The sequence below is a fragment of the Brassica napus genome, chromosome C5 (assembly GCF_020379485.1).
Source record: "Brassica napus cultivar Da-Ae chromosome C5, Da-Ae, whole genome shotgun sequence".
NCBI lineage: Eukaryota > Viridiplantae > Streptophyta > Magnoliopsida > Brassicales > Brassicaceae > Brassica > Brassica napus.
This window is the reverse complement of record NC_063448.1, coordinates 38,305,600-38,330,349: the sequence shown is the minus strand read 5'-3', so window position 1 is coordinate 38,330,349 and position 24,750 is coordinate 38,305,600. Positions and strand designations below refer to the sequence as shown.

Below are 24,750 nucleotides of genomic sequence, written 5' to 3'. Positions count from 1 at the left end.
GGACCTTTGGTTCTGCAGTACAGTATACCATTTAAGATTAAAAATTATTTTTCTAGGATAAGTATATATTCCTAAAAAAAATCGGGCTCTGAGCCTGCTATAATACAGGTTATAAATTTATTATTCACATAATCAATAAACAAACTCTAAACGGGTATTTGCCTCAATTAGTTTTTGTTATTAAGTTTATTTGCTTTCTTCGAGTTTGATTCGCTTTTGTATTAGGCCCTATGGGCCCTGCTCCAACTTAAGCCTTGTATAGCGATTACGTTCAACGTGTATATATTGACATTGCCGTGTTGATGAACAAACCATGCAACCTTAATACAAATCTAGGTTTCTTAACATGGTATCAGAGCTTTAAAACCTATACTTGGTTTTTAGTAATCATCTTAATCATCTCTTCCGCCTTTTTATCCTTCTTCCTTCTCAACCTAAACGTTCATCATGTCTGATGAAGATTCAACTGTTTCAAAAATAAATCATGAGTTGAAGTCACAAGGCGTACGAAATCACCTTATGATTTAACACCAGGATACAACCCCGGTACGATAATCTCCCTATCAGCGTTGTGAGGATTAAACTATGATGAATGGTCTTTAAGTATTCTTTTGGCTATGAAAGCTCAAAAGTAATTCGGCTTTTCTGATGGTTCAATTCCAAAACCAGAAAAGGATTCAGAAGACTACGAGAACTGGTGTGCAAATAATGCACACGAAGTGTCATGGATCAAACTCACCATTGATGAGAAGATGTGTTCATATCTCTCATACAGTGACAACACAAACAAGCTGTGGACTCAGATTCAAAAGATATTTACAGTTAAAAACAGACAAAGAGTTTAATGACTCAAATTGGAACTCGCAACTGTCGACAAAAGAGAGTTCCAATTAAAACCTATTACGAAAAGTTTGGACGAGTATTGCAGACTATCAACAAGGAAAAACAATATAAGAGATCAGAAGAACGTGAGGAATACAAAATTGCATCAATTTCTCATGGGACTTGATGAATATCTTTATGAATTAGTTAAATCAAATCTGCTCTCACGGGATCGTCTGCCATGTTTGATGAAGCGTACGACATGCTTGTACATGATGAAGAATCAAAACTCATGGGTAGAATGCAAGAGAAGCCATCTGATGGAGTGAGTTTTGCAATGCAATTTGTGTTGAGTGCTAGTTTGTGTGGAAAACAAGGCATTACAAGGAAAATTGTTTTAAGAAGGTTGGCTATCCTCTTTTGTGGGGAGAACGAAGCCGAAACAAGTCACAGTCTGGTCATCGTGAATCACAAGTGAGTACTAGACAAGGAATCCTGCAACTTCCGTCTAGCGATCAAATATGAAGCATACTGGCTTGAATCATGTCTCTGCAAAGCCATTTGCATATGTCATAGGTTCAACGTCAGCGGCGATAACAAACACATACATTACAACTGCTGATCGGATTGGGATTACATGTCTTAGTGACAAACAGTGGATTGTATGGTCTTAATGCTCAATGAACGCACCTCCGGTTCCAACTCTCAGTTCTCTGGTAAGTCCTCTATCGAACCTTGGATTATTGATATTGGTGCTGTAAATCATATGATTGGAACCATGGATTTTTGGGTTGATGTTTTTAAGATGACTCATATGGTTATTAAACTCATGATGGACGTTTCACAGTCTCCACAAAAACTGGAAAGACAATATTGGGTCTACGTTTTGAGCTGAAAAATGTATTGTTTGTAGATGGATTACACTTTCATCTGATTTCAGTTTCTCAATCGAAAAAAGAAACTCGATGCATTTTCCAGATTACCCATCGTCTTTGTATTATTAAGAACCACATCACAACGATGCTGATTGGAGCGGGTAAGGAGGATAATGGACTTTATTTCTTCAAAGAGATAGAACACTTTGCCCACGGTTCACGATGTCAGCTCAACCTCAATCAATGTGTGGTACTGCAGCCTTGGTCATCCATCTTCTCAAGTTTTAAGGTCATTGAAGTTATCGGATTTAGGCAGTAGTAGTGTTCTTGATAATAAAGTTGTGATGCTTGTATCCGTGCCAAACATACTCGAGACCTTTTTCCTTTGAGTACTAATAAAACAAAATGGTTTTTGAATTGGTTCATTGTGATCTTTTGGGTCCCTACCGCACTCCTGCTATCTATGGTTCCAATTTTTTTTTAACAAGCTTGGATGACTATTCTCGTGCTCTCTGGATCTATTTACTACCATCTAAACACTTTGCTCCTATACAGTTTGAAAAATTCATTGCATTAGTGGAAAGAAAATTTTCTCGGCAAGTTAAAATCATTAGAAGTGATAATGATAATGAGTTTATCTGCTTATCAGAGTTCTTTCAACAACATGGAATTGTGCATGAAACCTCATGTGTTGGAACTTCGCAACAGAACGGATGAGTAGAACGTAAGCACCATCACATACTGAACGTTGCACGCTCTCTTTGTTTTCAAGCCAATCTCCCTACTGAATTATGGGGTTATTTTGCTCTCACTCCTGGATACTTGATAAATCATATTCCCAGCAAGGTTATTAATGGAAAATCACCTTTTGAAATCCTCTACAACAACTCACCACCGCTGTAACATCTTACTTGGTTATCCACCTGGTAAGAAATGATGGTTTAATTATAATCTTGAGACTGGTGTAGTTTTGATATCTCAAGATGTTATCTTTTGGGAAACAGAGTTTCCGTATGCTAAAGATAAAGTCGGATCTTCGCCTCCAAGTATCGATTACTCCACATAATGATGAGTCTCCTATCTCTGAAAATTTGCCTATTGTAACAGAGGATTCCAATTTTACAGAAGTAGTTAAGATTACTGATGTGGCACCAGAAAACACACAGCCTTCAACTCCTCCATTATCATTTTTTATAGAACACTTGGAAACTGATCCTACATTGTATCAGTCTTTGGTAGAATCCACAAACAATGAGCTTGCGACCATACCATCAGCCATCGAAAAACAAGCCACTGCATGAGAAACACTTGAAAAGCTTGAACTTAGCTCAGAAGAAATTGAGGAACTACCACAACCTGAAATCTTAGGCCGTGGTCATCGCCAATGTATAGCACCAAAAAAATTAGCTGATTACGTTGCCACTATCGTTCACTCGCCTTCTCCATCGAGTACACTATATCTATTGGACAATTATATATCCAGTGCTCGGTTCTTTGAGAATTATCAGATATATATCCTCGTTATCACAACTAATATCGGACCTACTTCATCCAAAAAGGCTATGGTATACGAGAATTGGAGAATTTTAGTGGATGATGAAATCATTGCTTTGAATGAAAATGGAACATGGACAATGGAGGAATTACCACTGGGGAAAACTGCCTTGGGATGTAAATGGGGCTTCCGACTCATATTCAGAGCATATGGGATTGGAATAACGCAAATCTCGTATAGTAGTACTCGGAAATAATCAAACTGAAGGTGTCGACTACGACGAAACATTTGCTTCTTTTGCCAAGATGGTCACAGTACAAGTATTCTTGGAACAAGCGGTCTCTAGATATTGGAAAGTTAACCAAATGGATGCCAACAATGCGTTCTGAAGATCTCGATGAAGAATTCTACATGCAATATCCTTCAGGTTTCAAGATAAATGAAAAAAGAAAAGGCAGAGTATATTACGCAAATCACTCTACGGCCTAAAGCAGGCCCTCATTGTTGGTTTGTAAAGCTTGGGAAATCTCTGAATAAAAATGGTTTCCACAAAGAGACATCAGACTACTCGCTCTTAACTATGGACATCAATGGATAAAGACTACATGTTTTGGTCTACGTTGATGATCTGATTATTATAGGTAGTTCCCTGAGCATTATTCCAAATTTCAAACACTATATGAACTCTTGCTTTCACATGAAGGATCTTACGGTTCTCAAATATTTTTGGGGATATAAGTAGCTCGCAATCCTACCGGTATGTAATTATGTCAGCGAAAGTATGCTCTTGACATCATCTCTGAGGTAGGACTACTTGGAGTCAAGCCAGTTGCATTTCTATTAGAACATAATCACAAACTTGCATTGTTTAATGGACCAACGATACCAAACCCTTTCAAATATCGTTGACTTGTGGGCAAATTATATATCTCGGTGTTACAAGACTAGAACCCTTATACGCCATACACATTCTTTCCCAGTTCATGAGTGATCCAAAACCAGAACATAGGGAAGCTGCATTGAGGGTAGTTCGGTATTTGAAAAACAGTCCAGGTCAGGATATTTGAAAAATAGCCCAGTTCATAGTATTTGAAAACAGCCCAGGTCAGGGTATTCTGCTCAAAGCCAACACGTCCTTATCTCTGACTGCATGGTGTGACTCGGATTGGGCATCATGTTTTATCACTAACGATTCTCTGACCGGCTGGTTCATACAACTTAGAGATTCTCCCATCTCTTGGAAAACTAAAAAGCATGATGTTGTCTCTAGATCATTAGTAGAGGTGAAATATACAGTTCAAGAGATTCTTTAGCTTTGTCAACTTCTTCCAGCTGTTTGAATTGATTGTTCTACCTAAAAAGTGATACATTCGGATAGTTTATCGACCATTTAGCTAGCTCAGAATCCAGTGTTCTATGCAAGAACCAAACATGTGGGTAAGATATGTCACTTCATTCGTGATGAAATCATTCGTGGAACGATTTTAACATAACACGTCACTTCACAAAGTCTCAATTAGTGGACATCCTCACAAAAGATTTGCGGCACAAAGAATTTGAGACTTTCTTGGCAAACTGATATTCGAAATCTACATACATACTCCATGAAAAGGGAGGGGGGAGGGAGGGGTATTAGGCCCTATGGGCCGTGATCCAACTTAAACATTGTATAGTGGTTGACAGTTTGTTCACAACACACATATATGTGTGTTTAATGGTAGACTGACTTTGGAAAATAAAGCTACATAAATTTGAAGCTACTTTATAACATTAAACATATGTGGTTTTACGGATAAGAAGCCATGATTTGAACCTTATTATTTATCCTTGTTCAATTGATTCAGATGTATTTCATTTCAAAATATTGATGATGTTGCCATTCCTTAAAAGCGAAAAAATAGCATTCTTATTTGGATGGATCATGTACCCTACAGCCCCTAAGGCCAAAGTAAGTTGTCTTTCAGTTACTATATATTCTTGATGGAATAATTTGATTGTGGGCATCTAAAGGCTAAGCCCTCGGATTTGCATAAAAATATGTTACGCAATTGCACAATCTAAATAAACCATCTCAAGCTCTTTCTATTCCACAAATCTCATGTAAATACTTGTATTTTGTCATCGTTTCTTTGTTTCTAAAATGAGTTTTAGCCACGAAAATAGCAGGTAATGATCCAATTAGTTATGAACTGTAAGAAATATTTCCTTTCCCTATTATATGGTCTTATAGTTATCCGTTTTCTATTGGAATATTGCTATTTCTTAATATATTTGGTGACCAATGAAATTGGAAATAAAGGAGTAATTCATAATTTATCTCTACCTTGATGGACGGTTGAAATTAATCTAAAGGAAATCCTAAAGAAGAATTAGGTCCTCTCTCCACCTATAAATACATATCTTTAGACTATCATAAAGATATCCTAAAAGCAACAACTAACGTTATAGGCGATGCGAGAGAAACCTAAGAGTTCTTAAGAAGAGATTGAGCTGTTTATCTTCCATTCAGGATTCAATGCATTCATGAAGATCTCTCATGCAAAATGAATCCAGGTAACTCTATAAACATTCATATGATTCTATTATGTGATTAACCTAGATGTTTAAAGATCTTAGGGTTCATGTAAATTTAACTTACATATGGTATCAGAGCATGGTTATGAACATCTGTTTAATCCATTAAGAATAATAGATCTATGAGCTAGATAACTGAAACTGATAGATCTGAGTATTGTGATTTCTAGATCTGATTAAGGGTTTAATTTTCGTATCTGTGCAAAGTTAGTGCGATATGAGAAATATATTATAAAATCGTGCGAACTCTGTGCATCTGAAATAATTATTTTCCTGTTTAAGAGAATCGTGCATAGTTTGTGCATCTAGGGATTATAATTATCTTTTTAAAAGAATCATGCATAGATTGTGCATACCCGAATTATAATTTTCGCAGTACAGAATCCGTGCAAAAACGGTGTTCTGCGAATTAGAGTTTTTTTTTTTTTTGCAAACCATTTTCCGTGCAAATTTCGGGATTATGTAAATTAGGGTTTCCAAAGACATATCCTGTAAATAATGATTCGTGAAGTTTTTGTGCAAAATTGATAATAATAATTGGTCTGTGCATAATTAGTACAGCGTGTTTTGTATATACTGCAGAATCGTTTTGCACAGAATTCGTACAAAACCGATTTTGTACTTAAAGTTATAAGCTTTTCTATTCATAATCCGTATAGAAATAATTTATATCATATAAAACACAATTAGTACAAAATATTATTTCACATAAAGTGCTTATTAGGGTTTAGATATCACCACAGTGACTTTACCTTAATAGTTGCAACTAAAAATCACTATTTAAGCCAAGTTTTTGATCTTCTTATGAATTATTTAGTTACCCACAGGTAGACTATAATCATGAGAATTGATTAATTACTTAAGAGCGTATGTATTGTGTAAACTAAAGACATCCACAAATGATTTGGTTTGAGTAATTCAATACATCACTCAATAATGGAATGATTGTTATCGTGAAAGCTAAGGATATCCACAGATAACTTAGTTTGATTAATTCGGTACATCATTCAATAAAGTTTCATGAATCTGTGACCTTATATAAGATTAAGTGATTCCCACAGGAACATTATAATTTATTGTCATATACATTCAATTTTTTCGTGTTGATTAAGTTATGAAGCCTAATTAATACTTGTTCTATCTCTAAAATGCAGCAACTTCTTCCGCCAGTTTGTCATCTATGGTCTCTTCTGTCCCCATCCTCATTGGAACCAACTTCTCCGAATGGAAAGAGAAAGTTGAGTTCACATTAGATGTACTAGATTTGGACTTGGCACTTCGTGAAGAAGAGCCTAGCCAACTCACTAATGAAAGTATTGAGGAAGAAAAGGCTTTCCATAAAGCGTGGGAGAAAGCTAACAGATTGAGCATCATGTTCTTAAGGATGACAATAGCTAGCAACATCATAACTTCCCTTCCAGTTGCAGAGAAAGCTAAAGCTTATCTAGCGGCTATAGAAGAACGGTTTACGACTGCAGACAAATCCCTTGCTGGAAAACTTATGGCAGATCTTACAACCTTGAAACATGATGGCACAAGGTCTATGCATGAACATTGCATTGAAATGACCAATCTTGCGGTAAAGTTAAAGGGTTTAGGAATGAGTGTGGATGATTCATTTCTTGTCCAGTTTATCCTAAACTCTTTACCTCCTCAGTATGGACCATTCCAAATCAATTACAACGCCATTGTTGAAAAGTGGACGTCGATTGAATTGGCTAACAAACAGGTCCAAGAGGAATCAAGGCTTGGTCGTGAAGGTATTAAGGTTGCCCACTATGTCCAAGGAGCTGGACCTAAAGCTGGGAAAAGACATCAACCAAGTCATAAAAGAGCACCACCCAGGATGAATGATTCTAATCAAGTCAATGAGAAGAAGACAAGAAAAGATGACTGATGCAACTTTTGCAAAAAGTCTGGACACTTTCAGAAAGATTGCCCTAAAAGAAAAGAATGGTTTGAAAAGAAATGTAATCATATGGGTTTAGTAAGCTTTTTCGAATCTAACTTTGCTCATGTTTCTTCTGATACTTGGTGGATTGATAGTGGTGCTAATGTACATGTAACTAATTCCTTGCAGGGATTCCTTACAACCCAGACCATAAATCCAAGTGAAAACTATATACTTATGGGGAATCGAGACAAAGCGCCAGTTGAAGCTATTGGCACTTATCGTCTCATTTTAGATAGTGGATTTTGTTTGGATTTATTTCAGACTCTTTATGTTCCATCTATTTCCCGTAATTTAGTTTCAGTAAGCAAACTTGATTTGGCTGGTTTTAAGTCTTCTCAAGGAGATGGTTGTTTCAATTTATTTCGGAACTCTAATAAAATTGGTTCTGGAATATTAGTTAATGGTCTTTACAAATTAAATTTGTCTGATCAAAATTATGAAACACATCTCACCCTGCAAGATAAATGTAAAACTAAAGCATGTTCGAATGATTCATATTTCTTGTGGCATAAAAGACTAGGACACATTTCTAGTGAAAGAATTAAAAGATTGGTAAAAGATGGAGTCGTACCGAATCTTGATTTTACCAACGGTAAAGAGTGTGTAGATTGCATTAAGGGTAAGCAAACTAAACACACTAAAAGAGGAGACACAAGAAGTACACAGCTTCTTGAAATCATACATACAGATATTTGTGGACGTTTTGACGTTACAACTTTTGGAGGTGAAAAGCACTTCATTACTTTTATCGATGATTATTCACGTTATTGTTATTTCTATCTATTGCATGAAAAGTCTCAATCTGTGGATGATGTACAAGTATTCATTACTGAAGTTGAGAGAAAATCAGATAGAAAGGTGAAAATCATTAGGTCAGATAGAGGTGGTGAATTTTATGGCAAATATGATGAAACAGGACAACATCCTAGACCATTTTCCAAACTCCTCCAGAAATTAGGAATCTTTGTTCAATACACAACGCCTGGTTCTCCATGGCAGAATGGTGTAGCTGAAAGGCGTAATCGTACTTATATGGGAATGGTTAGATCCATGATGAGGCATGCTAATTTACCTATATCCTTGTGGATGGATGCATTACGAACTGCAGTCTATATCTTGAACCGAGTTCCTAGCAAGGCAGTTACAAAGACTCCTTTTGAACTGTGGAAAGGCTGGAAACCTAGCCTGTCACACCTTCAAGTTTGGGGATGTCCAGCTGAAGAAAGAATATACAATCTACATGAAAAGAAATTAGATTTCAGAATGGTCAGTGGTTTCTTTATTGATTACCCTGAGAAGTCTAAAGGATATAGATTTTACTGTCCAACCTATACTACGAGAATAGTAGAAACCGGTAATGCCAGATTTTATGAGAATGGTGAGATTAGTGGGAGTGATAAAATTCAAGATGTGACCATTCAAGAAATTAGGGTAAATATCCTTTTACCCTTAGTTCCGAATGTTGGGAATCCTCCTGTTGTAGAACCGTTGCGCAACGAGGAAAACCAGTTGAATGATCCACCACTCCTTAATGAAAATATCGCCAATAATGAACATGAAGCACACGAGGAACCAGCATTAAGAAGATCAACTCGTGAGAGAAGATCACCTATTTCTGATGACTATGTGCTTTATCAAATAGAATCTGGAGAATGGGATTAAAAAGATCCGGTTTCTTATTCACAAGCCATGAAAGATGTTAATTCTGATCAATGGATCGAGGCCAGTAAAGATGAAATAGACTCAATGGTTAAGAATGAAGTTTGGGATGTTGTTCCATTGCCTGAAGGACACAAAGCAATTGGGTGCAAATGGATCTATAAATCCAAGCTCGATTGTCATGGCAATGTTAAACGACGTAGATCCAGACTTGTAGCCAAAGGGTATAATCAGAAAGAAGGCATTGATTATGGTGAGACTTTTTCACCTGTGTCTAGAAAAGATTATCTCAGAATTATAATGGCATATGTAGCTGGATATGATCTTGAGTTACATCAACTGGATGTGAAAACCGCCTTTCTTAATGGAGACTTAGAAGAAGAAGTCTATATGCGTCAACCTGAAGGCTTCATAATCGAAGGTCAGGAAGATATGGTCTGCAAATTGAAGAAATCAATATATGGACTGAAACAATCTTCGAGGCAATGGTACTTAAAGTTTGATGAAACCATTACGAAATTCGGTTTCAAAGAAAACATTGTGGATCCATGTATATACCTCAAGATCAGTGGGAGTAAGTTCATATTTTTGGTTCTGTATGTTGATGACATATTATTAGCCAGCAGTGATCTTGGTTTATTACATGAGACTAAGAGTTATCTCTTTGAGAACTTTGAAATGAAAGATATGGGTGAGGCATCCTATGTGATAGGAATTGAGATATTCCGTGACAGATCACTAGAAATTTTGGGATTGTCTCAGAAAGCATATATTGATAAAGTTCTTGAGAGATTCGGCATGATGACATGTTCTTTTAGCATTGTTCCTATGCATAAAGGTGACACGCTTAATCTTAAGCAATGTCCGCAGAATGAAATGGAACGTAATGAAATGCAAAAATACCCTTATGCATCTCTTGTGGGAAGTTTAATGTATGCACAGGTTTGTACCATACCTGATATTAGCCACGCAGTTGGCATGCTGGGTAGATTTCAGAGTAACCCAGGACTCGCTCATTGGCAAGCTGTAAAGAAAGTTTTGAGATACTTAAAGGGAACAAGAAACTACATGTTGACATATCGAAAATCAACACATCCACAGATGGTTGGATTTTCGGACTCAGATTTTGGTGGATGCAAAGACTCTAGACACTGTACTCTCGGTTATGTGTATCTCCTTGGTGGAGGTGCCATCTCATGGAGAAGCCAGAAGTCAGAGTTGATATACACATCCACTATGGAAGCTGAGTATGTTGCATGTTATGAGGCTTCTATTCAAGGAACATGGTTGCAGAATTTTGTGTCAGAGTTTAGGGCTTTGAGTTTTGTTGACAACTCTCACTCTTTACTGTGACAATCAAGTTGCAATCTTCTTCGCTAAGCATGATAGGATATCTAAGGGAGCCAAGCATATGGACCTCAAATATCTATCACCGAAGCAAGATGTCAAAAGAGAAAAGTTTGTCATTGAACATATAGGCATTGAACTTATGGTTGCAGACATATTTACAAAAGCTTTACCTCCAAAGACTTTCATGAAGCATGCTGAAAGTCTTGTGGATAGCGCCTAATGTTGTTTGTTTACGATTAGCCTATATATGACAATTATTTGAGCTCTTTTATGACTTTTACATCTTTTATATATTCTGTTTCCAATGTGCACACACATTATTGTTGGTTGGATTTATGATAACAGAATGAGTCTCTCGTTAAAGACATTAAAGGGATCATTACGATACTTCTACTTATGTTTATGGTCTAACTATGAAGGTGGTCAAAGCAATAGTACATGGAAGGGATCATGTTGCAGAATGATGTGAGACCGCCATGACTCTCATTGATTACTAGATTAGTCAAGACATTTATGATGACCAAATGAAAAAATAAAGTTATAGCATATTATGCCGGCCTTATGATTCCATAAAGAAAACATTAGTGGATCTCATTAACGACCAAGTGGGAGACTGTAAGGAATATTTCCTTTCCCTATTATATGGTCTTATAGTTATCCGTTTTCTATTGGAATATTGTTATTCCTTAATATATTTGGTGACCAATAAAATTGGAAATAAAGGAGTAATTCCTAATTTATCTCTACCTTGATGGACGGTTTTGATTAATCTAAAGGAAACCCTAATGAGGAATTAGGTCATCTTTCCGCCTATAAATACATATCTTTAGACTATCATAAAGATATTCTAAAAGCAACAACTAACGTTATAGGCGAGGCGAGAGAAATCTAAGAGTTCCTAAGAAGAGATTGAACTGTTCATTTTTCATTCAGGATTCAATCCATTCAGGAAGATTTCTCAGGTAAAATGAATCCAGATAACTCTATAAACATTCATATGATTCTATTATGTGATTAACTTAGATGTTTAAAGATTTTAGGGTTCATGTAAATTTAACTTACATGAACTAGCGTTACAAGATAAACGTTGAAGATATACAATAAGAAGATAAAGTTTTTTAGAAAAGAAAATAAAGTTGTTTCTTGTGAAAAGAATCATGATAGTTGAGACAAAAACGAATTGCCTCCCGAAAAACATGTTACCGGATGTAATTGGATTTACAAAATCAAATATAACTATGATAGATCAGCTGAGTGATGTTTGTATGTTAACCAACGCCTGTGGAGCTACAAGGTTGTATGTTCTTGTGTATGTAGATTATGTTCTTGCTAAATTATTTGTTGTCTTCTCAAAACTGAAGTAACCTACAACTTCCGACTCGTTTGGTTCACTTTAGATAACCGATCAACTAGATATAACTTGCCCACTTGTTAAAAAATACAATTTATTATAACTTAATAGGAATTGAGTAGAGCTGAACTAACTCAGGAGTTGCTAATCTCACTATCAGACTCGTGTAACGTACAAGGACTATATGCTTTGAATTTTAGCTATTAGTTAATGAAAAGAATTATATTTCGAGTTTTGCGAACATAAACATAAGATTGAATATCTTAACAATAAAGTGCATACGAATATCTAAATTCAGGAGTAGGAACATAAATATCTTACTTTTCAAACTCCTTATAGGGTGAGTCAACATTTCAACAATTCATCAAAATCAACGAATAGTAGATCAGAGAATAAATAATGTAAGGGTCTAGACACGTGTCAACATTGTCCAGATTCACGTGTTAAGGTAATCACACTAGAGATTAAAAATTCTTAAAAATATGATTAAACTAATGAATAACGAACACGTAGCCTACCAGTTTTGGATGCTTTAGAGACACTCACAAGCGTCGTGTCATTTTCTCAGAGATTTGAAGTCATCAAAAGCCATAATGCTTGCACTAAGACGACAATAATGATGTATAATCTTGTTCCCTAATTAAAAATGGCATGTGTTTATGAATTAAGCCGTTGCCACGTGTTCATACGTATCCGCTTTACCACTTTTTTAGAAAGCAAATTTTCTTGTTATATGCAATTTACTTATGATAGTTTTAGATTTTAGCTGAAGGTTTTATTAGATTTTATAATTCGCCTGATCAAAGTATAAAGTAAAGTAATATTTAGACCAAAAAAAAAGTATAAAGTAATACTATTATGTAAGCAAGGAAGACTGTAACTTAATCGAACATATGTAAACCAAGTTGCTTTGTTATAGTAGTTTAGGAGCTCCAGTTGGAGTGCCCGCTCCTGGGTTCGAGCCTTGACCACTGCGGAATTTACATGTGGGCTGCAGCACCCGAGACCGAAGACCGTTACACGATGAGCCACATGGTGACGTCCTGGCAGCGTCTATGCTCACTTCGGTCTCTAGTCTGGATCATTTCGGTGGGATCAGGATACTCGGTTTAGCAAAAAAAAATCGAACATATGTACATTTGTGCGATAGTAGTGTCGCGTACGTGTTTACATTTGGATGCGTACTGTGTTAATATGAATATTCACGTTCTAAGTTATTAATATATTCTGATTATTATAACCAAAAGGTAAAAGTGGTGATTAACCGGTCTAGTCTTGTCTGAGTCTATGGTTTTTCCAGGTTGTAATGGTTTAAGTTGTCGGCTGAATCCCGAAAACAGGACACGATAGCACAACTAAAACACTTGTGATCTTTTTCATTAATAGAACTTTGGTTTTGATTGAAAACTCTCTTATAAATCCTTTTTTATTAATGAATTTTACTAATGGATCCTACTTTATATTCTATCTTGCATCTTACAAAATGAACTGTTTATTTATTTATTTATGAAGTTTTTGGTTCTATACATTTTTTTAGACGAGACCTAAATCATTTTTAGAAAGTAGATCAAACCTAAATTTTTGGATTCCCAATTATTCAAGAATTGTTATTCGATTACTCTCAGATTGAAATACAAGTCTCAGATGCTAACTTTTGTTTGATGAAAACAGTCTTATAGAAAGAAATGAACGAACGAATACTTTTTATATATTTCACGATATAATCAGATTACATTGTTGATAAAAAAAAATCAGATTACACAAGAACATAAATTGAGATCATATACATGAACATATCCAAAGCCAACGAATTAAACTAATATTCAGAGTCCAAAACGAGCGGATAAAAATAGCAAATCAATGAAATAAAAATCCAAAAGAATATACATGACAATTTTAAAAGTTAAAAACAAAAGAAAATAAGAACTAGCAATAAAGCAAAGACGAGGATGAAAGCTCCCAGACAACAAGATTCCCTAATGAACGAATACTAAGTGAACCTTTTGCTCAAAAAGAAAATAAAAGTTTACTAATTGGTATCTCAAGTCTCAACTCATCCGAATAATTTTCAAAATTATGGGTATTATCACGGGATCCCGTATTATCACTGTTACTATTACTCGTCAAGATTTTCAAAATCCTCTTCTAATAGTGGTTCCAATCTGGAAGAGTATATCAAAGTTCAGCTTTGAAATCTATCACTACAAGAAAACATCGGTATTCTGACAGACATTCCGACGGAAAATGAAATCCTCGGAATTTCCCGAGGAATTTCCGAGGAAACCCAAAATTTGGGTTTCCTCGGAATTTCTTCGGAATATACCGACGGAATTCCGAGGAAACATCAATCCGTCGGAATATTCCGAGGAAATTCCGACGAACTAGTGATCGATCGATGCGTTTTTGGACATATACCCATCGATCGATCACATTGTTACGCTTTGGTCCATCTTAGTGATCGATCGATGCGTTTTTGGACATAAATACATCGATCGATCCGTTTATAAAAAAACATTCGAGATTTTGAAACCCCAAACACTAGTTCCTCAGAATTTCCTCGGAATATTCCGAGGAAATTCCGAGGAACACTTGATATCCTTGATCGATCGATGGGATAATCTCATCGATCGATCACATTGTTACGCTTTGGTCCATCTTAGTGATCGATCGATGCGTTTTTGGACATATATACATCGATCGATCCGTTTATAAAAAAACATTCGAGATTTTGAAACCCCAAACACTAGTTCCTCAGAATTTCCTCGGAATATTCTGAGGAAATTCCGAGGAACACTTGATATCCTTGATCGATCGATGGGATAATCTCATCGATCGATCACATTGTTACGCTTTGGTCCATCTTAGTGATCGATCGATGCGTTTTTGGACATAAATACATCGATCGATCCGTTTATAAAAAAACATTCGAGATTTTGAAACCCCAAACACTAGTTCCTCAGAATTTCCTCGGAATATTTCGACGGAATTCTGAGGAAGAAAAGGGTTTCCTCGGAATTCCCTCGGAATATTCCGAGGAAATTCCGAGGAAATAGGGTTTTTAAACCGAAAACAACGTTTTGCGGTTTGAATAACACCTATATAACCCTTATTAAGTGTCTTACGTTCATTATGAAGTCAAAAATTTGTTCATTACCCTATAATAAACACTTTTCCGATTGTATGAACGAAATCCCCACAACATAAGAGAAACACTTATACACTTTAATGAACGGTAAAGGGAATACTTACAATTCGTTTTGAAATTTGTTATTTCATGGTTTATGCTCATCTATACAAAGAATCCTCAATGGTATGCATTACAATTGTATAAGAAATGAAATACGGTAAAAAAAATTGATGTTTTGAAACCCCAAACACTAGTTCCTCGGTATTTCCTCGGAATATTCCGAGGAAATTCCGAGGAACAATATAAATTAATAGAAATACATGCACATGATATTCTTTTTCCTCGAATTAATGAAAATATTCCGAGGAAATTCCGACGGATATTTAAGTGGCCGTCGGAATTTCTTCGGAATATTTTCATTTAACCGGGCAAACAAGCCACCAAATATTTCGCGAAAATTGAAATTGAAAATACTGAGGGAATTCCGACGAAAAATATCCGTCAGACCCAAGGTTTTATAAACTCGAACCGCATCTTCTTCCCCATTTCTCTCTTCTTCCCCATTTCTCTCTTCTTCCTCTCAGGCGATCTCTCTCTCCATCCGGCGTTCTCCACCTTCTCTCGCGACGATCTCTCCGGCGAATCCTTTCCATTCCTTTACAAATCATGTAAGGACCTTATCCCACTCTCTTAGGTCCTATTTGTTAGGTTTTTAAGTAGATTTGATGATTTTAGAAGTTTTTTGATAGATTTTTGTTAGGGTGATTGGGTAGGATTGTGATTTGTTGTGTAATAGGTTTAGAATTGTGATTTGGTTGTGTTGAATTGATTTAGAACTTTTTTTATAAATTGTTTATTATTTTTGTATTTACAAAACGTTTATATAAATTCGATTTTACAAAACGTTTTTGTATATAAATTCGATTTTTGGATTTATAAAAGATGATTTCATATTTATAAAAAAATTTTTATATTTATTAAAACTAATTTTTTATTTATAAAACATTTTTTTTGATTTATAAACACTATTTTTTTATTTTTGTATTTATAAAAACTATTTTTAAATATACAAACGTTCTTTGTATATAAATTCGTTTTTTGGATTTATAAAAGATGATTTCATATTTTAAAATTAATTTTGTATTTATAAAACATTTTTTGATTTATAAACACTATTTTATTATTTTTTGTATTTATAAATACTATTTTGTATTTATAAAAAGATGATTTCATATCTATAAAAATATTTATATTTATTAAAACTAATTTTGTATTTATAAAACATTTTTTTTATTTATAAACACTATTTTATTATTTTTTGTATTTATAAAAACTATTTTGTATTTATAAAAAGATGATTTCATATTTATAAAAATATTTATATTTATTAAAACTAATTTTGTATTTATAAAACATTTTTTTATTTATAAAACTATTTTATTATTTTTTGTATTTTAAATATGTTTTCTATTTCAATTTTTAATTTTATATTTTTGAATTTCAATTTAAAAAAATAAATTTATAATTTTTTTTTTTGAATTTTGGAAATATTCCGAGGAAGTGTATCCCTCGGAATATTCCGACGACATATTCCTCGGAATATTCCGAGGAATTTCCGACGAAAAAAGTCCTCGGAATATTCCGAGGAAATTCATTTCCTCGGAATTCCGTCGGAAATTTCCGAGGGATTTCCGAGGAAAGACGAATTTCCGAGGAGTTATTTCCGAGGACTTTTTTCGTCGGTATGTCGTCGGAATAGCGTTATTCCGACGACATACCGACGATTTTTTCCCTCAGTATGCCGCTGTTTTCTTGTAGTGTATAATTAACTAGTTTTCATTTTTATTTCTTTATTTTTCTTTATTTTCTCTATTAGGGATGTATTCAACCAAGAGTTTCAAATGATTTGTATTAAAATGATAAATCAACTGTTATTCAAACATGGATTTTCAAAAACACTTTAAAATCCAATGTTATTGAACTTGTCATTTCATAAAACACTCTGAAATCCACTGTTATTGAACAAAATTTAAGTTAGAGATTTTAGAGTACTTTAATTGTTTCTATAGTGTTTGAGAGAAGTTTTTTAGTTAGAAAAATAAAAATTCAAATCTCACTGTTATAAGATTCTAGAGTATTTTAACAAAAATCACACCAAATTCTCTAATTCTCGTGTAATCATCTACAAACTTATTAAAAATCAAATTACAATACAGTGGTTCTAATCTGGAAGAGTATATCAAAGTTCAGCTTTGAAATCTATAATTAACTAGTTTTCATTTTTATTTCTTTATTTTTCTTTATTTCCTCTATTAGGGGTGTATTCAACCAAGAGTTTCAAGTGATTTGTATTAAAATGATAAATCAACTGTTATTTAAACATAAATTTTCAAAAACACTTTAAAATCCAATGTTATTGAACTTGTCATTTCATAAAACACTCTGAAATCCACTGTTATTGAACAAAATTTAAGTTAGAGATTTTAGAATACTTTAATTGTTTCTATAGTGTTTGAGGGGAATTTTTTAGTTATAAAAATAAAAATTCAAATCTCACTGTTATAAGATTCTAGAGTATTTTAACAAAAATCACACCAAATTCTCTAATTCTCGTGTAATCATCTACAAACTTATTAAAAATCAAATTACTTCAAATTTAAGATTCAAGAGTTTCAAATGATTTGTATTAAAATGATAAATCAACTGTTATTCAAACATGGATTTTCAAAAACACTTTAAAATCCAATGTTATTGAACTTGTCATTTCATAAAACACTCTGAAATCCACTGTTATTGAACAAAATTTAAGTTAGAGATTTTAGAGTACTTTAATTGTTTCTATAGTGTTTGAGAGGAGTTTTTTAGTTAGAAAAATAAAAATTCAAATCTCACTGTTATAAGATTCTAGAGTATTTTAACAAAAATCACACCAAATTCTCTAATTCTCGTGTAATCATCTACAAACTTATTAAAAATCAAATTACAATACAGTGGTTCTAATCTTGGAAGAGTATATCAAAGTTCAGCTTTGAAATCTATAATTAACTAGTTTTCATTTTTATTTCTTTATTTTTCTTTATTTCCTCTATTAGGGGTGTATTCAACCAAGAGTTTCAAGTGATTTGTATTAAAATGATAAATCAACTGTTATTTAAACATAAATATTCAAAAACACTTTAAAATCCAATGTTATTGAACTTGTCATTTCATAAAACACTCTGAAATCCACTGTTATTGAACAAAATTTAAGTTAGAGATTTTAGAATACTTTAATTGTTTCTATAGTGTTTGAGGGGAATTTTTTAGTTATAAAAATAAAAATTCAAATCTCACTGTTATAAGATTCTAGAGTATTTTAACAAAAATCACACCAAATTCTCTAATTCTCGTGTAATCATCTACAAACTTATTAAAATCAAATTACTTCAAATTTAAGATTCAAGAGTTTCAAATGATTTGTATTAAAATGATAAATCAACTGTTATTCAAACATGGATTTTCAAAAACACTTTAAAATCCAATGTTATTAAACTTGTCATTTCATAAAACACTCTGAAATCCACTGTTATTGAACAAAATTTAAGTTAGAGATTTTAGAGTACTTTAATTGTTTCTATAGTGTTTGAGAGGAGTTTTTTAGTTAGAAAAATAAAAATTCAAATCTCACTGTTATAAGATTCTAGAGTATTTTAACAAAAATCACACCAAATTCTCTAATTCTCGTGTAATCATCTACAAACTTATTAAAAATCAAATTACAATACAGTGGTTCTAATCTGGAAGAGTATATCAAAGTTCAGCTTTGAAATCTATAATTAACTAGTTTTCATTTTTATTTCTTTATTTTTCTTTATTTCCTCTATTAGGGGTGTATTCAACCAAGAGTTTCAAGTGATTTGTATTAAAATGATAAATCAACTGTTATTTAAACATAAATATTCAAAAACACTTTAAAATCCAATGTTATTGAACTTGTCATTTCATAAAACACTCTGAAATCCACTGTTATTGAACAAAATTTAAGTTAGAGATTTTAGAATACTTTAATTGTTTCTATAGTGTTTGAGGAGAATTTTTTAGTTATAAAAATAAAAATTCAAATCTCACTGTTATAAGATTCTAGAGTATTTTAACAAAAATCACACCAAATTCTCTAATTCTCGTATAATCATCTACAAACTTATTAAAATCAAATTACTTCAAATTTAAGAACCCCCCCCCCCCCCCCCCCCCCCCCCCCCCCCCCCCCCCCTCTATGAGTTTAACATTTCAGAACAAGAAAATAATCAAAAATATTTCAGGCTCACGAATATGCAAAAATTGAAATATACAGAGAAATAATTATAGTGATTACTAGTATACTGAATTGGTTTTATTGTATCACAGGTTTAGCTCCTTTCGCAAAGAATGATTGCGTTATAACATATTATGATATTATTATTCGATTACTTTCAGATTGAAGTCGAAGATATAGAAAAAAGGTTAGCATAAGGTTTTCGGTTCCCCCCCCCCCCCCCCCCCCCCCCCCCCTCTATGAGTTTAACATTTCAGAAACAAGAAAATAATCAAAAATATTTCAGGCTCACGAATATGCAAAAATTGAAATATACAGAGAAATAATTATAGTGATTAACTAGTATACTGAATTGGTTTTATTGTATCACAGGTTTAGCTCCTTTCGCAAAGAATGATTGCGTTATAACATATTATGATATTATTATTCGATTACTTTCAGATTGAAGTCGAAGATATAGAAAAAAGGTTAGCATAAGGTTTTCGGTTTTGAATAAATATAACGTCCCCATTCAATAATCTTTTGAAAAGGATATGTTTGGGTAAAATAAGAAGGATCTTGACGGGTGTAAACACATGCACTAATACTTATCTTGAACCAATCACAAGGCAAAACGAATACATATTTATAAGAGGCTAAGGCTATTAATCAAGATCTTGCATATTTTGTATATAAAAATGAAGAGTGACTCATCACATTAGGGAGTATAGAAAATATCTCAGGATTTGCTTTTAGCTCCAGCATGTCAAACTATCTAGATGCCAACACAAAGCGCAAATTAACAAAAGAAAAGATTTTAATAATATATTAAAAAAAAAAAAATAAAGAAGGAATCCATCACCAAAAGTTCATAAAAAATTGAATATAATACAAACCTTTTGCTTCCTTGTGTCTCCCTCTTTCTTTCTCTCATCTGTCCTATCTTCTCCATATATACTTCTTCTTCAGACCCCAAACCTCCAACACACACAAAAACACAATCTCTCTGTGCAATTTTCTCCAAAGTTTCAATTTTTCAATTTCAGTTTTCTCTTAAAGCATTTCACATTTTCCTTTATTACAAATTCACGTTTAGTGAAATAAAACCACATCAAGACATTTAAACTTTTTTTCAATCTGAAACCACATATGGATCCTTCATATAGATTCATAAAAGAGGAGTTTCCTACTGGATTCATTGTTTCTCCATCACCACCATCTTCTTCAACTTATTCTTACCTCTATTCAACCTCCATGGCCCCAAATGATCCAACAACATCAAGCTCTCCACAGCCAATAGAAGGTCTCCACGAATCAGGCCCACCTCCATTTCTGACAAAGACATATGACTTGGTCGAAGATTCAAGAACCAATCATGTTGTGTCTTGGAGCCAAGCCAAAAACAGCTTCATTGTCTGGGATCCACAAGCTTTTTCCACCAGTCTCCTCCCCAGATTCTTCAAGCACAATAACTTCTCTAGCTTTGCTCGCCAGCTCAACACATATGTAAGTTCTAATCTCTCTATCTATGTGTGTGTGTGTGTGTGATTCTGTGTATGGCACGAATCTGAATAGATCTAACAACTCACAATCAAATCGTGACAGCAACTTTTGTGCGGAAAGCTTGATTAATGTAAAATTTTCCCTCATTCACTGTGGTGCAGTCAAAATTTGAACCAAGTTCTTGAGACTTAGCTTTTGATTGGTGTTTTTTTCGGCGTCTCTTTTGTATCATCAGAGTTAATTAGTGTTAATTATTATATACATGATTGTTTGAAGGATTCGTGAGTGTGTGTGTATATATAAATGCAAGTGGGCATCACTGTTCTCCGAAAAATCTCGAGACATAATATTATACAGCCCATTTGTGTACGGAGCTTATTCAAATTTTGATGATGATGTGTATACAGCCAATTGAAATCTTGAAACGGAGCTAATTCAAATTTTGAACCTTTGTTTGTTACAAATCTCCAAAGAAAAATTTCTACAACATAATATGCAACCAAGTTGTTTATCTCACTATACATATTTCTACAACATAATATGCAACCAAGTTGTTTATCTCACTATACATATTTATACACAAATATTGAAGTAAAATGTGACGATTCTATCTCATCTCTAGTTGCATAAAATACATACGATAAGAGAATGAAATTATTAGAGTTCATGAATGGTTTTGGCTTGGTGAAATAATTTTTTTTTTATTAAGACGAGTTTGGGGTTGAATCTAATCATAAAATATTATAAATAGGGTTTCAGAAAAGTGAATCCGGATCGGTGGGAGTTTGCAAATGAAGGGTTTCTTAGAGGGCAAAAGCATCTCCTCAAGACAATAAGGAGAAGAAAGACAAGTAACAATAATCAAATACAACCACCTCAATCATCCTCACAAGAACATTCTCTAGACAACTGTTGCATAGAAGTTGGTAGGTATGATCTAGATGGAGAGATGGACAGCCTAAAACAAGACAAACAAGTGCTGGTGATGGAGCTAGTGAAACTGAGACATCAACAAGAAAGCACCAAAGTGTATCTCAAATTGATTGAAGAGAAACTCAAGAAAACTGAATCAAAACAACAGCAAATGATGAGCTTCCTCGCCCGCGCAATGCAGAATCCTGATTTCCTTCAACAACTCATGGAGCAGAAAGAGAAAAGAAAGGAGATGGAAGAAGCAATCAGCAAGAAGAGACAAAGACCGATCGATCAAGGGACAAGAAATGTGGTTACTGTGGAAGATTATGATGATGATGATAGTGGTGCTAGAGGTGGTTATGGAAGGTATGGAAATGATGCTGGATCCACCTCAGCGTACATGAAACAAGAAATGTATGGAGACTTGTCTGGATTCGAGATGCCCGAGTTGGACAGTCTTGCTATGCATATTCAAGGACTTGGCGATCAGTTCACTAGAAAAGAAGTCTTGGATGTTGAGAAAAGAGATGAAGAAGGAGAACAAGAAGGGTACCAAAAGGTGAACAATGAGATTTATGGTGAGGGTTTTTGGGAAGATATGTTAAATGAAGGTCAAAATTTTGATTTTGAAGGAGATGAAGAAAATGTTGATGTGCTCATTGAACAACTTGGTTATTTGGGTTCTAGTTCAAACTAATTGAGATCAACTTGGAAAGAGTACTTAATCATTTGAATCATCGGGTTTCCTTCTGAAAAGCTTTATTCAATTAGGTGAGTCATAGACTAACTTGTTAATGGGGTTAAATCACTGTTCTTGTTTCTTTTGATGTTTTTTTGGAAATAAAGTTTTATAAAATATTATAACATATGCTTCGCAACTTGGAATTATAATCTGAACATTAAATTTATTTCAAGAGATTCATTATTTTTCTTAGGAATATAATGACCATATATGTGTCTATATAGATGGTCCTCAAAATATCTTGCGTTTGATATTTTTATATTTCGTATGAAAATAATGAAATTGTGTACACAGATTCACTATGAAAGAAACTAATTAATGGTAACACTATATGAACTAAATATATTCGTTGTAAATCTACCCAAAGTACTAAACTACGTGTATTTGCTATGAGACGTTAATCTAAGTCCCACATTTGAAATTAGATAAACGAGAGTCTAACATATAAAGAAATGTTTAGCTCTAATTAGTACGAGACATTTTGGGAAGAAATTCAAAAATAAATTCATGCGGACTTGTTTCTAAGACCCAAAATTGATAATATTGTACTAATCGGATGATAGAGAGTTGGATATGGGGTTAGCAATCCCAACAATTGGTATCAGAGCGGTTTGACGAGATATTGCAAGAAAACCAAAATACCCTTAAAGTAAGAATGAGACTCTTCAAGGTGGAAGAGAAGGTCTATGGCAGAAACGTCAAAAGATCATGGAACCTGTGATGTTGTGGGAGAACATTCTCAAAGGAACGAGATGTTATGAAAGACACATTCTCAAAGGAAAGCCATGCGATTACTGGTACAGGGTGGTGCCAAGATAATCCGTTGAAGGAAGAATACACGAGATGAGTGTGGTCCTTAGCTTGAGGGGGAGAATGTGAGATGTCAATCTAAGTCACACATTGGAAATTAGACAAAGGAGAGTCTAATATATAAAGAGATGTCTAACTCTAATTAGTACGAGGTCTTTTGGGAAGAAATCCAAAATTAAATCCATACGAGCTTGTTTCTAAAACTCAAAGTGGACAATATTGTACTAATCGGATGATAAAGAATTGGACATGGAGTTTAACAATCCCAACATTTGTTTTCTAATTTGTTAAATGTATACTCAACTAATTTCAAGAAAGAATCAGATTATCCAACTGTATATAGAATAACCAACATAGATAACCGTACTAGTGACCTAAGGTACGGTGGACTAGTGGATGACATCTCGATATTGAAGGAGTTTCTGATATCACTCGAATTATCGTAAGGAGTGAATTACTCTCTCAAATCAGAGGTTCAGTTGTAGTACTTAGGGATCAAATTCACAAGGAGCTAGGGAACCTAAGAAATCTAATAAGATTGGTTAAGCTAGATTGATTTTATGTTTAAATGTAAATAGCAGGTTTGTGAGCAAAGTAATTTCTCGATTGATTGGGGTATTGGTACTTAGATAAAAGTAGCTAGAGTTAGGGTTTTTATTCAGGTAATCAGGATTATAATCCTACAGATGCTTAATAAGTTGCATGCATGATATTGTAGAGCTCAACACTTATAAACAAACCACTAGACTCTCGTAGAATTGAGCTCAATTAGGTTGAAGGTCAGCTTTGGTTCTTTCAAACACTCTTAGCAAGTGTAACATAGTTGACAGGTTGATCCACTTTGGTATCTTTAGTACTATATGCAACTAGTAAGTCTAGAATGGTGTGGTTAGATAACAAGCAAAATCAATAAGTTTATCACCCCCTTCTTGACTCAATAAAAACTTTTTTTTAAAACATTTAAATAAGACTCATGAATAAACTACTGACAGTAAACCTCCCCCCCCCCGACTTAAACTACACTGTCCCCAGTGTATATTCAGAGTTATGGTGATAACTAAATCATAAGGAATCAATGTAACAAGTTAGAACGATATACCAGACCGGAATGTATGTCGATCGATGTAAAGGTGTTTGTATCAGTCACGACAGGTGATGTTCTGTCGATCAATGTCGGCAGTGTTTTGTCGGTCGATACTCATGGCAATCGTCTACTCGGATATTTTTTTTTATTCTGACATTAAATAATTAAAAACCAACATAAATACTAGATTAATAAAAATCAATTAAATATTACCTT

General features: G+C 33.9%; 2 protein-coding genes across 2 annotated transcripts; both read left to right on the top strand.

Moving 5' to 3' along the window:
• Positions 1-6,946: 6,946 nt before the first annotated feature.
• Positions 6,947-7,663, top strand: LOC111205578. Its single transcript, XM_022701657.2, has one exon. The coding sequence runs from the start codon at positions 6,947-6,949 to the stop codon at positions 7,661-7,663; it is 717 nt and encodes a 238-aa protein (XP_022557378.2).
• Positions 7,664-19,812: 12,149 nt separating this feature from the next.
• On the top strand, positions 19,813-22,818 carry LOC106400011 (heat stress transcription factor A-6b-like). Its single transcript, XM_013840432.3, has 2 exons — positions 19,813-20,986; positions 21,735-22,818. Exons 1-2 carry the CDS (start codon positions 20,630-20,632, stop codon positions 22,593-22,595), a joined length of 1,218 nt encoding a protein of 405 aa, XP_013695886.1. The 5' UTR covers positions 19,813-20,629; the 3' UTR covers positions 22,596-22,818.
• Positions 22,819-24,750: the final 1,932 nt, after the last annotated feature.